Source organism: Drosophila serrata, unplaced genomic scaffold (genome assembly GCF_035046125.1).
Source record: "Drosophila serrata isolate PLE 108 unplaced genomic scaffold, ASM3504612v1 contig_245, whole genome shotgun sequence".
NCBI lineage: Eukaryota > Metazoa > Arthropoda > Insecta > Diptera > Drosophilidae > Drosophila > Drosophila serrata.
The window spans coordinates 716,406-731,704 of NW_028257143.1; the positions used below are offsets into that span (position 1 = coordinate 716,406).

The 15,299-nt window shown below is 52.6% G+C and overlaps 2 protein-coding genes across 2 annotated transcripts in view; one reads left to right on the top strand and one right to left on the bottom strand.

Annotated features, from left to right (window-relative positions):
- Window positions 1-463: 463 nt before the first annotated feature.
- On the top strand, window positions 464-1,286 carry LOC110186004 (uncharacterized). Its single transcript, XM_020955037.2, has one exon. The coding sequence runs from the start codon at window positions 629-631 to the stop codon at window positions 1,265-1,267; it is 639 nt and encodes a 212-aa protein (XP_020810696.1). The 5' UTR covers window positions 464-628; the 3' UTR covers window positions 1,268-1,286.
- A 5-nt stretch (window positions 1,287-1,291) lies between these two features.
- Window positions 1,292-15,299, bottom strand: part of uif (sushi, von Willebrand factor type A, EGF and pentraxin domain-containing protein uif) — a 32,234-nt gene continuing 18,226 nt past the window's right edge. The window contains 11 exon segments of the mRNA XM_020954510.2: window positions 1,292-1,952; window positions 2,024-2,120; window positions 2,122-2,135; window positions 2,773-4,160; window positions 4,683-4,778; window positions 4,910-5,035; window positions 5,105-5,480; window positions 5,542-10,860; window positions 10,923-12,413; window positions 12,484-12,686; window positions 12,749-14,179. Of these exon segments, the coding sequence (XP_020810169.2) occupies window positions 1,921-1,952; window positions 2,024-2,120; window positions 2,122-2,135; window positions 2,773-4,160; window positions 4,683-4,778; window positions 4,910-5,035; window positions 5,105-5,480; window positions 5,542-10,860; window positions 10,923-12,413; window positions 12,484-12,686; window positions 12,749-14,179 (10,573 nt within the window). The 3' untranslated portion in view covers window positions 1,292-1,920.

The window sequence follows — 15,299 nt, forward strand, 5'->3', positions numbered from 1 at the left end:
TTGATTTTTTATTTAAATAAAGTGCCGCTTTATACGAATTTATGATCGCCAGGTGGCGCTAACTCATGGGCAATGCACAAGCAGTGTCACTTATCGATAGTCAAAAAGCAGTGCACAAAATCGATAAGCGATTAATTATAAATTTAAAAAACTCGGTATTTAAAATATATGTACCTTTGATTATGAGCTAAATGTATCAGTTAATATATCATTATGTAAAGGCTATTTCTCTTCTTTCTTCTTCTGACCTTATTTTTTACAAATAACAGCTTTCATCCACTCAGCCTCTAATTTTTACCCTTGCTTTAATAACCAACTAAATCGAATCAACATTTACCTTAAGTAAACAAATTTGGCATTTATTTAAAATAGCCCACAGCAAAAGAATAAAAATAAATACAAAGCAAATCATTTTCCCAACTTATATTCCGTTTAAAACTCAGTTACTTAGTTTGACAGTTTACATTTATATGTTACAGTAACCTATGGAATCTCGGACTTTTATTAATATCAAAATTTTCAGAAAAATGTAGTCTTATCACTTTGTATACAAAAACTTGTAAAACCAAATTTTAAGAGGTAGCGTTTTTCGTGGATCATTTTATACGTAAGATAACAATATATAACAATGACATCCCTGGCGTCTGTCTGCGCTGCTGGCTTAATTCACCTGATGCATAGTTGGGTCTTGCCGCCGGATCGGTCCAAGGATCCCGGACCGCAGTTACCGTCTGTCTTTGTGGCCATTGCTTTGTTGGATCTGATCTATGATAATAGAGTTATTCCCCAAAGCTTTGAGGTAATGTCGGTTGTGTTCCAGCGCATCTGCGAAGTGGCAGTGGCGCTTATCCTGCTGGAGCTGGGCATTCACATCATCTGGAAGCCGCTGGAGCGTTTTATCCACCTGCTAACAAAAATACTCCTTCTCGGCACCGGTCTTGTCTCAGAAGGTGTCTTTTGGAGACAAGAGAATTTCTGGGTGGGCTGCGTGACGGTGCCGCTGTCCTTGCTAATCGTGGCCTTCGCTGGGCAGGCCTCCGATCACTTTCATATTCTGCGCAATCCAAGTTTTTATGTGCAAACCACGGTCCTGCTCAATGTGGATGCGGCTCTTCGCTACCTTAAACGTAATCATAGAGCCACCGGGATCCCCTTGCCCCATTATGCGGAAACCCTTCAAATGTACCAAGATGCCGCGAACAGGCGACGAAGGGGTCAGGACTTCCTGCGACACTTCCCCTATGACGATGATTACTCTTCCGATTAAATAAATGAATCGAAATGAATTAGATTGATTTGTTTGTTTTTTATTTTTTACAAGAGAGTTCTAAAATAATTGTCATACATAATAATTAAATTGCTTTTATTAAATTACACAATAACGACTATATTTGATTTGCTTTCAACAGCACTCGCGAACAATTGATGTGTGGTTGGAAAAATCTATGTTTATATAAGGTTTATATATAGTATATATATATAGTGTGTATTGCAATTTCGATTACTTGTTTAGGTAAATAATACTTAAGATTAAAACAATGTTTTTTTCATTCATTATATTACGCATAAGTTCGACTTAATTTCATTTAGTTTGCATACCTAAAGAGCACATATGGGAGTTACTAATTTAAGCTTTCTCGTCTCGTTACGTTTCGTCGCGTTCTGAAGGAGCTCTCGAAGCCTTGCATTAAGCCACGTAATATCCGAGATATTTGGGGACTGAAGATGGATCGAAATCGAGTCGCGAGACCATTACGTCGATTCAATGCAAGGCTCTCCAGTGAGTATTTGTGGGGCAGTGTGCTGTGAACACTGTGCTGACAGTGCGTTTCTGCTCCTCCATTAACCTCCTCTTTCCATTCTTTATTTATGACCACATTTTACATTAAAGCAGCTTGGTTATTCGTAATTCATCCATCCTTACTGCACTTCGCTATCACTATCACTCTTCTCTGGAAAAAAAAAGCAAAAAGGGTGCCTTGTTAATATTAAGAGTCGGAAGGGATCAGCTTAGTGGTCTTACCCTTCTTGCCCGGATAGGCGTGACGTTTCAGTCGGTCGTATAAGTCTTCTTTAGTTCCGTAGAGCGAGGCATTGGACCTGGCCAGTGTGCTCATCTTTGCCGCCATGAAGACCTGCAAATGGATTTAGGGATTAGCATAAGTTAAAGGTTAGAAAGGAAAGTTTAAAATTAAACTAATTTTGTGAAAAACGTTGGGAATATAGTATTATTATTAATATACTATAATAATATGTTTCTCAATGAGATTTTCAAGTATTTTTTATTTTAACTGCTCAGCCTAGTAGGTTCTGAAGAACCTGTCTAAATATTTGTAGTTTGGAATACTATTTTATTTTTAATTAAAAATTAATCAGAAATCAAATAGAAGTATTAAATCGAACGCCTTGCTCTTCTCACGTTCAAGTAAATTAAATCAGAAATAATTAAATGTATGACTTATTGCAGCTTAAAGATATATGTATAGTAAACAAGAAGAATAGAGCCTATAGGCTATGGAGTATAAAATGGAAATGTAAGTAAAGCCTGTCGTCTCTACAATTAAGGAAAATCTAAAGTTTTTGACATTTATTATTTACTCAACATTTACTGCCTAAGAACCAGCTCATCTAAAAATATACCTTTTTTTAATGACCTATGACAGACCAAAGAAATTCCTAAACCATTTTCAGATATAAAGTAGAGCCTGAAGATTCAACTACTCTCAAAGCTTTGCCGGATGACAACTCAAGATCCGTATCAACGCCACTTACCATCCTTCATGTACGTCTCGTTGTAAAAGTTTGGCATCTCCCATCCGTCCTCCTCGTCGTCGTAGTAATGGGCGTAGGTGCTGTGGTGCGAGGGCGCAATGGATTCCGCATAGGGCGTGTGGGCGCCATAATAGAAGTTCACCTGGGATCCGGTCTGGTCGATGGCCGGAGTGAGCATCTTCTTGGGGTCGCGGCGCTTGGTGGAGCGCACGCAAATCATCCAGATGAGCAGGACAATGATGATGATGAAGATTACGGCTCCGGCGATGCCGCCGGCAATGTAGGCAAACTCAGAGCGCTCGGCGCAGTGGGGTCCAGTAAAGGAGCCGACGCAGCGGCACGAGGGCGTTCCCTTCAGATCCTTGACACACGCTCCGGAGTTCTCACAGTAGCCATCACAGACATCTGTGCAGGCCATGCCCGTGCCATTGAATCCAGGCTTGCACTCGCACTTGAAGTCGGACGTCTCTGGCACCATGATGCAGTAAGCGTTGGCATCGCAATGTGGCTTGCCCTCCGCAATGTGCTCGCAAGGATTCGTGCACTCGCTCTTCGAGGTAGCTCCTGTGATCTTGGTGCTGTGATTAGGCGGGCACTGGAGGCAGGCGGTCTGCTGGGACTCCGACTGATAGAAGCCCTTGCGGCACTCGATGCACATGTTCAGCGTGGCGTTCAGATAGGTTCCAGGCGAGCACACGGGCAGGGTGCACTCTTCCACGGAGCTGGCACCCACCTTAGGTGTGGTCCTGCCCAGTGGGCAGGCGGCGCACGAAGGCTGGACGCCCTGCAGGCGGTAGGTGCCGCGTGGGCAAGGCTCGCAGCGTCCATCGGCTCCCAGCTGCTGACCAGAGCTGCACTCGTCGCGGCACTCCTTGCGCGAGGTGGCCTCCGTGGATCGTGTCGTCTGGCCCAGGCCGCACAGATCGCAGCCGAAGGAGCCCTCGTTCGGTTGGTAGAAGCCATGACCGCAGGAGCGGCACAGGCCTGTCTCGGCGTCAAAGTACTTGCCACCCGGGCATCGCTCTTTGCAGTCCGCCGCCGAGCGGGCACCGGGTCCGGCCGTGACTCCCGGCCGGCCGGCTATAACCGGACACTTGCTGCACTGCTGCTGTCCAGCCTCGGATTGGTAGGAGCCACGGGCACAGGCGATGCACGTCTTGTTGGCACTGTCGTAGAAGGTGCCGATGGCACAGGGCACGCAGTCGGGAATCATCACCACCTGGCCAACGGGACAGGCGTACTCGGAGCCAAGTTCCAGCGAGGCTGGATCCGGCACGGTGTTGGGCAGAATCTCCTGAACGGCAAACTGGTCGTCCTCAAGGATGAGCTTCTCCAGCAGCTGCTTGACACTGGAACGCTCGCCGGTCGAGGTGTGCACCACAGGATCACTGCAGAGGAAGAAAAGCCAAGGTGGTTAGTTGGATTCCGATGGGGTTACCTTGTTCATAAGATTAATAATTAAGTGCTCCAATGACCAGTTTCAGATTTACAATTCATGTGTCGCATAAATGCTTTAGCTTTAAGTATTTTAATACAAAATTTATAGTAAAAGTTATACAAAAATATAGAGACTTGTCTCTTCTAGACCTTCACCATTATGTCCCTGAACATTTCCTCATGAAATCATTCTTTTATGTGACACACTCTCGCAAATCCCTTCTGGACATCAAAGGTCAAGCATTAAATTGTGGTTAGCACGCTTTTTATATTAAAGATGAGGTTAGCATGGAAACAAGTGGAGGGCTCGACGATGGATGGGTTTGATTGAATGGATTTTGGATTAGACTGAGAGGAACTGAGAGATTGCTGGTAGTTGGTGGTAGTATTGGGTGCAGAGCAGATGCTGGGTCGAGGCAAACAACGGGGTGCAGTTAGCTTTAACTGATCGCATTAGCGAGTGCTGGACATACTTTACAGCCGGGAAGGCTATCTCCAGGGTGTACGTGTCGCCGCCGGTTTGCTGGCGTCCCTGGCGACCCGTCAGAGCCAGGTCGTCATCCTCCTCGCTGCAAATTGGGTTAACGAACACACAAAACACATATGACATATACACAGAGTACTGAGTACGTGTACGAGAACGAGTCTCGGGACATGCTAGAACGGTGACTTCATTCCCCCATGGCATGCCTCTACTTACTTGACCACTGGCAGCTCGGCCTCCATCACATAGACACCGCCATCCTTGGCCTGGCGACGCACTCGATTGTTCTGGGCAGCTCGGTAGTGATCGCATTTCACATCAATCTGGATATCCTTGCACTCCCTGAAAATGTCAAAATACAAGAGATTAAGCACGTCATCCTAGACTGGACTTGAAAGATTAGACACCCACCTGGTTCCTTCAATGGCGTACGAGCAGAAGTTCCAGTCGCGGTTCAGACCATTCACAGAGTTGGTCACCTTCTGGCGAAGCACCGCCTGACCGGCCTTGTTGCACAGCACGTCCGAGGGGAAGAGCATCTTGATGCGGAACACCCGCTGGGCAGGCTTCGACGGTGAGCAGGATGGGTAGACCAAGGGTGTCGAAGGCTCGCGAGTTGGTCGCCAGAAGCCTTCGGCTCCACAGGTATAGAACTCAGGCACTTGCTCCGAGAAGCGCAGACCAGCATTACAGGCTATCTCACAGACCTTGAACTGACCGCCGGCACCCCAATCCTTGCACACCTGGGAGCCACCAACGGGATCGGCCAGAGGTGGGCAGAAGTCGTCTGAATAATAAATATTGTTCATTAATAAAAGTAAAGAGAACCTTCCACTCGGAATACTCACTCAGCAGTGACACCTTGAAGCTGCAGGAGGCCGTGTTTCCAGCGGCATCCGATGCAATGTAGGTGATGTCGTAGGTGCCCCACAGTAGCGTGGTGCCGGATCGGTGTCCGTTGCGTTCGTAGATCTTGGTCACTCCGATATTGTCGCTAAAGTGCGGCTCATCCCAGTTAACCACCGCCGATCCGTTCTTGGCAATGACCCACAGATCACCGGGGCAATGCTCGACCACCGGTGGCTCCTTGTCCACCACCAGTTGCTGGCAGTTGGCGCCCGTATAACCCACAGGACACCTGCGTTGTCCGCACAGAGAAGGCACGTTGCGCTCCACTCCGCCGGAGGTAACCTCATAACCAGCCCAGTTGAGGATCAAACCAGGATAAAGAACTGGCTCCGATCGGCAATCCCGAACCTGCTTCTGAATCTCCGACGTAATGTCGAGGGCTCGGGCCCACACCTGGGCCTTGGTCACGGTTCCCTGGAAGCCGGCATCTGAGTAAGCCAGCTCCTGGCTCAATCCGTACGGTTGTGGACGTCCCAAGACGGCCCAGAGATGCGATGGCAGAGAGCCACCTGCTCCATACTCCATCTTGCTGGCAATCAGTCCCTCGGTGATCAGCTGTAATTGTCCGGAAATGCCATCCCAGACCACGGCCACATGATGCCACTGGCCGTCATTCACTGAGGTATACTCGCCGAAGCTCAGGAAGGCGTCCGACTGATCCTCGAAGAGCGACACCTGGACACCGCTCGAGTGGGCCTGGAGGAGCATGCGACGACGCTGGGTAATGCGGGCAGACTCCACGCCGTACAGCGTGAAGAAGATACCGGGGTCGTCCTTCTGGGCAAACTGCACCCACATGGCCACCGTCAGACTGTTGGCCTCGCCCGTGGGGAAGGGCACCACCTGGGCGGCCGTGGAGCGCGATGGATCACTGAAGTATAGATCATAGTCCACTTGAATAGCCTTGCGGCAGTCGTCGCCGGTCATGTTGAAGGGACACTGGCAGTAGAAGCCATTAGTCAAGTCCACGCAGGTGGCGCCCGGCGGGCACGAGTTATCCTTGCAGTCAGCAATATCCTGCTCACAGTTGCGGCCGGTGAAGCCGGGCGGGCACTGGCAACTGTAGCCAGCACCGTTGTCCAGGCAGGTGGCTCCGTTCTGGCAGACCTGCTCCTCACAGGCATCGTACTCGTACTGGCAGCCAATACCCGAGTAGTCCGCCGGACAGCTGCAGTTGAGCCCGGAGCCAAAGTCCTGGCACTTGCCGCCATGCATGCAGGGATCACCGATGCAGCGCTCCGGCGCGGTCTCACAGTTCTTGCCATCGGTGCCACTGGGGCAGACGCAGAAGTAGTCCTGGAACAGATCGATGCAGCTGGCGTCGTTCTGGCACGGTGCCTGCACGTTGCAGGTGGTCACCTGCTGCTCGCACCTCATGCCACTCCAGCCCGGTTCGCAGCCGCACTCGAAGCCACCGACGCGATCCCGACAGAGACCGTTGTTCAGACAGGGTTGCGCCTCGCAGTCATCAATGTCCGTCTCGCAGAGCTGGCCCTTGAATCCGTCGCGGCACACGCACTCGAACTTGTTGTCTTGGTCCAGGCAGCGCTCGGTGCCCACAGGGTTGCAGGGATCGCTCAGACACTCATCGATCTCAGCCTCGCAGGAGAGGCCCACGAAGCCGGGCCGGCACTTGCAGCTAAAGCCGTCCAATTGGTCCACGCAGGTGGCTCCATGCTGGCACGGATTGGAGGCGCAGTCGTCGATGGTGTGCTGGCAGTTCTTGCCCGTGTATCCTGGCTCGCAGTTGCAGCTGTAGCCATCAACCAGATCCACGCAAGTACCCTCGTTGGCACAGGGACGGATCTCGCAGTCGTCAATGTTGATGTCGCAGGCTCCGCCCGTCCATCCCGGGTGACAGACGCATTCGTGGTCGAAGAGACGGTCCACGCAGGTACCATGCTTGCAGGGTTCCGACAGGCAGAGGTCAATCTTTTGCTCGCAACGCTTGCCCGTAAATCCTGGGGGACACGAGCACTGGAAGTCGTTGACCAGATCAGTGCAGTTGGCGCCTAGCAGGCAAGGATTCTCGGAGCAGTCGTTGATATTCAGCTCGCAGTGGATGCCCTCCCAGCCCGGCAGACATTCGCACTTGTAGCGACCCTGCTGCAGGGCCTGGCAGCTGGCTCCATTGCCGCACGGATTGCCATTCGCGGTGCAGGGATCGATGGTCACATCGCACTGATCCCCAGTGTAGCCACTGCGGCACAGGCAGGTCACATTCTTGAATCCAGGCTCATTCTTGCACATGGCCCGAGCGGGACAGGTGTCGTTGCCGCAGTCGCTGGCCTCCTCCTGGCAATTAATGCCGGAGTAGCCCGGCGGACACTCGCAGCGGTAGCCCTGGGGCAGGTCCTTGCACTGGCCGCCGTTGTAGCAGGGCTGCGAGGCGCACTCATCGATATCCTGTTCGCATCTCCGTCCGGAGAAGCCGGCGGGACAGAAGCACTGGATGTCGTGGCCCATTGGCACGCAGAGTCCACCATGTTGGCAGGCTCCCTCGCCGCACACCACCGGCTTGCACTGCTCACGTCCCTTGGAGCCAGCGGCATCGGTCCTCATGTTGCTGGGACACTCGTTGCAGCTCTGGGCTCCAGCGGCTCCCTGGTAATGATGCAGCGGGCAGGGAGAGCAGGGTGCCAGTCCCGTGGCAGAGTATGTGCCAGGAGCACACTTGGCGCGACACATGTCCCTGTTGGCAGCGGCTGGCTGGTAGGTGAAGCTCTGGGCTGGACAGGCTTGGCAGTCCTTAAAGCCGCCCGTCGGTGGCTCGGCGGTGAAGGAGTTGCGCGGGCACTCCAAGCACGGCACCAGGCCAGTTGGTGAGTAGGTTCCGTAACCGCAAACAGGCACACAGTCCGCCTGCAGCTTGGTTCCCTCCTCCTTGGTGTAGGTGCCGGCCGGGCAGCGCAGGCATGTGCCCTGGCGATCCCTGTTCTGGTAGTAGCCGCGCGGGCAGTAGGTGCAACTGTTCTGGCCCTCTGACACATAGGTGCCGGCAGGACAGTGCAGACAGCGCGGCACATCGCTGGTGTCCATGTTGAGCACTTCACCCACGTTGCAGTTGAAGCCGCGGGTGATATGCGATTTCAGGGCACGCAGCGGAGGACACTGGTTACCGATGTTGGCAATGTTCAGCAGGTCATCAATCACAGCACTTGCGTAGGGAACGCTCAGATCGAAGATAAGGTTTAGGGTGGAGCCACACAGATCGTACAGCTGTGGCTGACGCACCGCCGGCAGGATGGAGAGGATGAAGTCCATCTTGACCACATTTTCCTCCAGCAGCATGGGCACCGACTTCACAAAAGTTACGTTCATGTTCACGTTGACCGCAGAGCAGCGTTGCGAAAGCAACTGGTTCAGTCCGGAGTAGTGCTGGGCAAGAACATCCTGGTACTGACCCAAGCAGGATTGAGCCACGGCTCCATTGGCACGGTAAGTAATGGTGGCAGTGACATGGTAGGCGGCCTGTTCCGTATTCTCCGAAACGCAGTCGGGAACCACAGAAGTGGGACGCCACAGACGCGACGTCTCGCAGGAGAAGGTCTTCAGTGGTTCGCCGTCGGTGAAGCGGAAGCCGGGTTTGCAGGTGGCAATGCACTCGATGCCTCGATCTCCTGGTAGGCAGTTAATGGCACCATTAGCCGGCGGCTGCAGCTCCCAGTCCACGCAGGGTGAGGCCTTCACAGAAACCTGGAAGTGGCAGGAGGCCCTGTTGTTGTACTTGTCCGTGGCCGTCACCGTCACGTTCTCAAAGTTGCCAATCTTGATGGTAGAACTCTCGGGCTTAAATTGCAGTTTCACCTCTCCGGTATCGTCTGAGGTCTTGATCCGTTTCCTGGTGTCGTTGAAGTTCACGGTGTAGCTGTCCTGACGATCCACTAGCTCGATCACATAGCTCTGAGGGCACTGCAGCAGAGGCGGCGTGACATCCGGCACCGTGATGTTGATCTCACAGATGGCCACGTTGCCATCGTAATCGAAGGCCACATACTTGACAACCGTATCCTTGAAGATATAGCTGGGAGTACGGAAGTTTTGCGGCTTGATCTCCAAGCGAGCAATCGATCCGGAGTTATCCACAGCCGTGGGCTCGGTGAAGTTCACAGGCAACACGCCGCCGTTCTCATCGCGACGCACCACGATTGGCTGTTGGGGGCAGTTCTGGAAGATCGGTGGCTCATTGTCCACGCAGGGCGAGTAGCCGTAGTCATAGCCCAATAGAGGCTCCTGCTTCGGCTCATCGCAGCCCATCAGCTCAAACTTAAGACAGGCGTTGTCCATGTAGCTAACAATACCCAGAATGACGAAGCGTGCCTGGACATACTTAGGCAGTGTGATCATGGCCAGCTCACCGTAGTTGCCGGGATCACGCATGGTCAGGTTGAAATTGGGGAAGTACACAACGTAGTTCTCACTTTCGGCCTGCTTGTAGAAGAATCGGATCTCCGTGGGACGACCCACAATGTCATTGGTGACCACACCCTTGACCAGAATGGCCTTGACGCGATAGATCTGTCCCAGATCCACGCTCACGTAGGTAAAGGCCTCCTGCTTTCCGCACCAGCCAGTGGCCGAGTTGAGACGGATGTTCTTAGCCTCGTAGTTCGGTCGCTCCGAGGTGGCGTTAATAGCTGAATCGGGAATCCTGCCGGAACTTAGACCTAGAGGCTTGATCACCTTGCACTCTGGCTCTCGGATGCAGGTAATGGGTCGCGGGTTAATCAGGATGTAGCCGGGACGGTTGCATCCGAAGTAAACCTCCGAGCTCTGCTCGTAGCTACGGGCAATCTGGCGACCATCGGCCGGGCGGCCAGGATCCTCGCAGACGGGTCCCTCACAGCGCAGATCACCAAAGTCCCAAATACCATCGGCTCCGCAACGGACCACATTGTCGTGGCGTCCTGTCTGTCCAGCCAGCTTAAAGGTGTTTTGACAGCCGAAGAAGAAGCTGCTCTGGAAGCGGGTATCCACAAACTGACCATATTCAGCTCCAGGTGTGGGCATGGGCGAGTAGCAGTCCACACGTGGGCATGAGGGCTGCATGCCCGAGAGCCAGTAGTCGGGCAGACCAGGCTTCGGGTCATACACACACTGCCGGAAACCAGAGGAGGCGGTGGCCCTCAACTGGCGACCAGCCGAACCACATGTAATGGTCACATTGTCACGGAAGGGCACCAGGACGGACTCGGGATCGGGACGGGCCACTGTCAGACCCTCCAACTTATCATCGGGCAGGGAGACGCACTTGGCATCTGGAAAAGCAAATTGGGAATTTAGAAAAATGAAGAGAACTGAGGTAATCTCTAGTACTTACAATTGCACTCAGGCACGCTGGCGTTCCACTGACCGCTGGACAGGCACAAGGCCGCCGAGCTGCCGCTCATGATGTAACCAAAGTGGCACTGGAAGCGCACCACATCACCAAAGTGATAGTCGTTGCGATCACTCAGCAGTTGTCCATTTTCCGGTGCCTCGAGCTCCGGGCACATCACGGGAACACAGGTCTTGTTGCGCTGATAGCTGTCGCCGTCGCGTTCTCCGGTTTCCGATCGCTCAATATGATAGCCAGCAGTTCCATTGGAGGTATACAGTTGGTATCCAGTGTTGCAGCCACAGGCATAGCCTCCAGGGGAGTTGATGCACTTCTGGTCGCAGCCACCATTGTTCTTGCTGCACTCGTTGATGTCCACACAGTCCAGACGGGTGCAACCCATCAGTTCCATGCGCAGACACGGAGCACCCACATAGTCCTGGATGCGGAAGCGGATATAGCGAGCCTCGATGGGCAGGGGCAGGTTCAGGATAGACAGAGTGGGCTCCAGGATACGGAACTCGACTGCAGTGCCATCGGGATTGGCGTAATCCTTGAAGACATCGGTCAGATCGTTGGAGTACTGCAGACGCACAGCCGAACTGAAGGCCACGTTGCCATCGGGACGTTGAACCGACATGGTGCGGAAGCCACGCAGAATGGTGGGTGCCTTGAGGTCAATCAGGATCCAGTTGGCACCCGGCTCCGAGGAGCCGCCGCACCATCCGTTCGTGTTCAGACGCACCTGGGTCTTGCTGTACCCGGGCTCGCTGGAAGAGGTGCTAATGCTATCGTCCGGAATGCCGCCGTTGCCCAACCCAAGGTCACCCACGGGTCGGCACTCGGTAGTGGCGGTGAATCCAGATCGGCACTGGCAGTGGAAGGAGCCATTCGTGTTCTGGCACTCGGTGGTGGTTAGGTCGCACTGGGAGGAGCTGCACTCGTTGATGTCCTCGCAGGTGGGTGGCTGCTCGAACTTCTGGGCCTCGCTGCAGCGCATGATGTTGCTGCCGATCAGCTTGTAGCCCTTGAAGCACTGCACCCTAGCCTCATCGCCGTACAGGTAGGCACGACTGGCGTCCACAACAAAACCATTGTCAATCTCCGGGAACTCGTAGCATCGCTTGCGCGTGCAACGTGGCACATCGCCACTCCAGGTGCCATTGGACATGCAGGTGAGCACCGGGTGGCCATTCCGCTCGTAACCCGGCTCGCACTCATACTGGACGATGGTGCCGTAGCTGCGTCCGCCTCCATTAAGCAGTGTCACATTGGCGTGGGGCACCTCCACAAGGGCGGCGCACTGGGAGGCCATGCAATGGGGCTGTCGCTCCCAACGACCATCCGGCAGACAAGAAATCTTCTCGATTGGAGCACTGGAGGCGAAGGCAAATCCAGCATAGCACTGGTACATGGCGATGCCGCGATAGGTCACATTCGAGGAGCCAATGGAGAAGCCGTTGTCGATCTGTGGCACAGGACCGCAGTAGACCTCTGTGGAATTAGAAAGAGAGAGTCCAATCAGTCACTATAGTTATCCAAGGAGCAACTTATGGGTACTCACCCTGACACTTGGGTATGTAGGAGACACTCCAGTTGCCACCGCGCAGGCATTCCGTAATCAGACGCGTCTTGCCGGTGGCAAACTCCTGTCCAATGGGACATGTAAAGCTGACCAGCGTACCGAAAGCGGTGTCGCGACTGGAGGCCAAGGCTCCGATGCCGGGCTGCAATTCCGGACAATCAGCCGAGAAGGTGGCTGACCATCTATGGATCAAGAAAACAGAAATTAGTACCTAAATCTTTGTATATAATCGTGAGTAACCTACCCTGCAGCATTGTGCAAAGCATCCGAGGTAAACTTAATAAGCATCTCGCCCGAGGAGGCGGTCAAGGTGAGCTTGGGGGCCGCTGTACCCGTGAATCCATTGCCCGAGTGCAGGCGCAGACCGGATGTGGATGATCCATCAAAGACCTGGACATTGTCGCTCTTGTGGACAGTGAACTTGTCAAACTTGAGGGAGAGTGGAGCTCGGGCATTGTTCCGAATGGTGAAGTAGCACTCCTGGTTCTTAGGGTAATCCGCCAGGCCGAAAGCTGGCGAGGTGACAGTGCCATTCCTGGCAGTGATCGTGGCCTTGCATCCCTGGATGTAGCGCAGACTGAAGCCCTTACCGGCCTCACCCAGGCTGGACTTGAAGTACAGATACAAAGCGTTGCCAGTGGAGATGATGACGCGTTCATTCTGGATCGTCTTGCCGGTCAGTTTGGCAATGGTGCGGCTCATGGGAGAGTCTCCATCACGGATCATTAGATAGTCGCGCCCTTCGGCCACATCCAGGTCATCCACCTCAATGGAGATGATGCGCCCGGGCTGAGCCTTGATCACATACAGGCACTCCAGGCCGCCGGGATACTGTTTCGGGTAATTGGGACTGGTCAGGATCTGGCGCTGCAGAGTGGCCTTCAGGGTGCCGCCGCAGTTCTTGGCCTCCGTTTTCCAGGTGGCCCGGAAACCCTTACGCTCTACACTGCCATCGGTGGTGAACTTGACAATCATGAAGTTGGAGGCAGACACGAAGGGCTGTGTGGTCAAGTCCTGCTTGCCGCTGAGCGTGGCCAGGGACACGGATTTGTCTTCGGTGCGACCCCCTACCAGGATCTGAACCGTGTCGAAGGTCTTCTCAGTCTCAAAGTCCTGGAACTGCAGGATGATATTGCTGCCCAGTGGTCCCTCCAGCGTCCACTTGCACTTGCTCAGAGCTCCGTACTTGTGGGGATAGTTGGGCGTCTCAATCACATCTCCACCAGACTGCATATGGTAATGGCACTGAGCCGGACAATCCAGCTCATCGGTACCATCGCCGCAGTCATCGCTGCCATCGCACTTGAAGGCCTGGTTGATGCACTTGCCATTGGCGCAGTGCAGCGCTCCCTGGGGACAGGCCTGGGCGCGGCACATGAAGGGCAGCAGGGACTCGCAGGTGCCCAGATCCCAGCTCTGCGACTTGCCGCCAAAGCCAGCTGCCACACACTCACCGGAATCGGAGTTGGGCTGATGCAGAGACCAGTAGCCAGAGTACTGAGAGATCAGGGCTCCCGAGGCGGATTCCAGCGTGTTGGTTCGCAGGTCATCCAGGGAGGCCAGGCCCAGCCAGTACTTGTCCGATCCCCGCTGATTGGGATCGCTGGCCCGGGCAATGGACAAGGTGTCGTTGTTCTCCGCATAGCTGTCAATGGCCACCAGTTCGGCGCCGTATCTAAGGAGGAGTAAAAGGAAATGAAGAAATTTTAATGTTTGAAATAGCAAAATGCACTTAAATTTAGCCAGAAAAGCAACTAATTTTATGGGGAATTTTTAATTATCATTTGTTTACTCCGCCCCATGAAATCGAAGCCAGAGGATATGGGCGTTTAGTGAGCTCCTCTTGGCCAAGCTTCCGCTGCCGCTGGGCGTAATGGAACTTCAATTATGCAGCTGCGCTTTACTTTCTATTTTGCGCTTCTATCTCAATTATGCGGCTGCATGTGGACCAGGGGAAATCAGCCAGCGAAACTTTCGTTTCCAATCGCTAAACTCACTTTGATTTCAATCTCATAACGCCGAGTTCTGCGGGAAAAACAAAAATAAAACGAGTTTACGCCCAGAGCCATTGCGACAACATTACGCATTCGCCGCGTGGGACGTGGCTGCAGCTGCAGCGGCAGTGGCATGCCAAAAAAATATATATATGTATGCAAGAAAAAAGCACAGAAAAGGCACAGCAAATTATGTATGAGAGAGACACTCCCTGCGTGCCACACAAGAGTGAAAACTTCAGACGCGGCTCCGTAAGTCAAATTTTATATATGGCTTTGCAATTTACAATACGTATTTATATATGGCCTGGGCGGACCTAAGGTAAATCGCCAGAGATCTGATCTGTTTGGGCTTGTAGTTAGCGCTTTCGCGTATTTCGTATTTTCACCCCCCAAAAGAAATCTCTTAGTTGGCCAAAATTTGCGAGTTACTGCGAGTTGAATTCCAGCCATGTTTGCATGGCAAATTCTTGTCTCACTTTCAGGTGATAATTTATGTAGTCAGGAAAAAGGGCTTTGATATGGCAGAGTAAAGGGTAAGCGTATAGAGAAAGAAGCTTATAATTTGAGATTTTTTAGATCAAAATGCGATATGTAAATTGTTGCTTATATATTGAAATGTTGCCACTTTTGTGAGTGTACATTCGGTATAACAATCTAAACTTCTTAAAATCGTTTACTTGCTTTTATGGCTGCCTTGCTAAGGGATAATTCTACAATATTACATATCCAACATTATTATAGAGTAAGTAAAAACTTAATTTCCCTTAAATTTCAACTCCCCCCAGGCCATGTTTACTT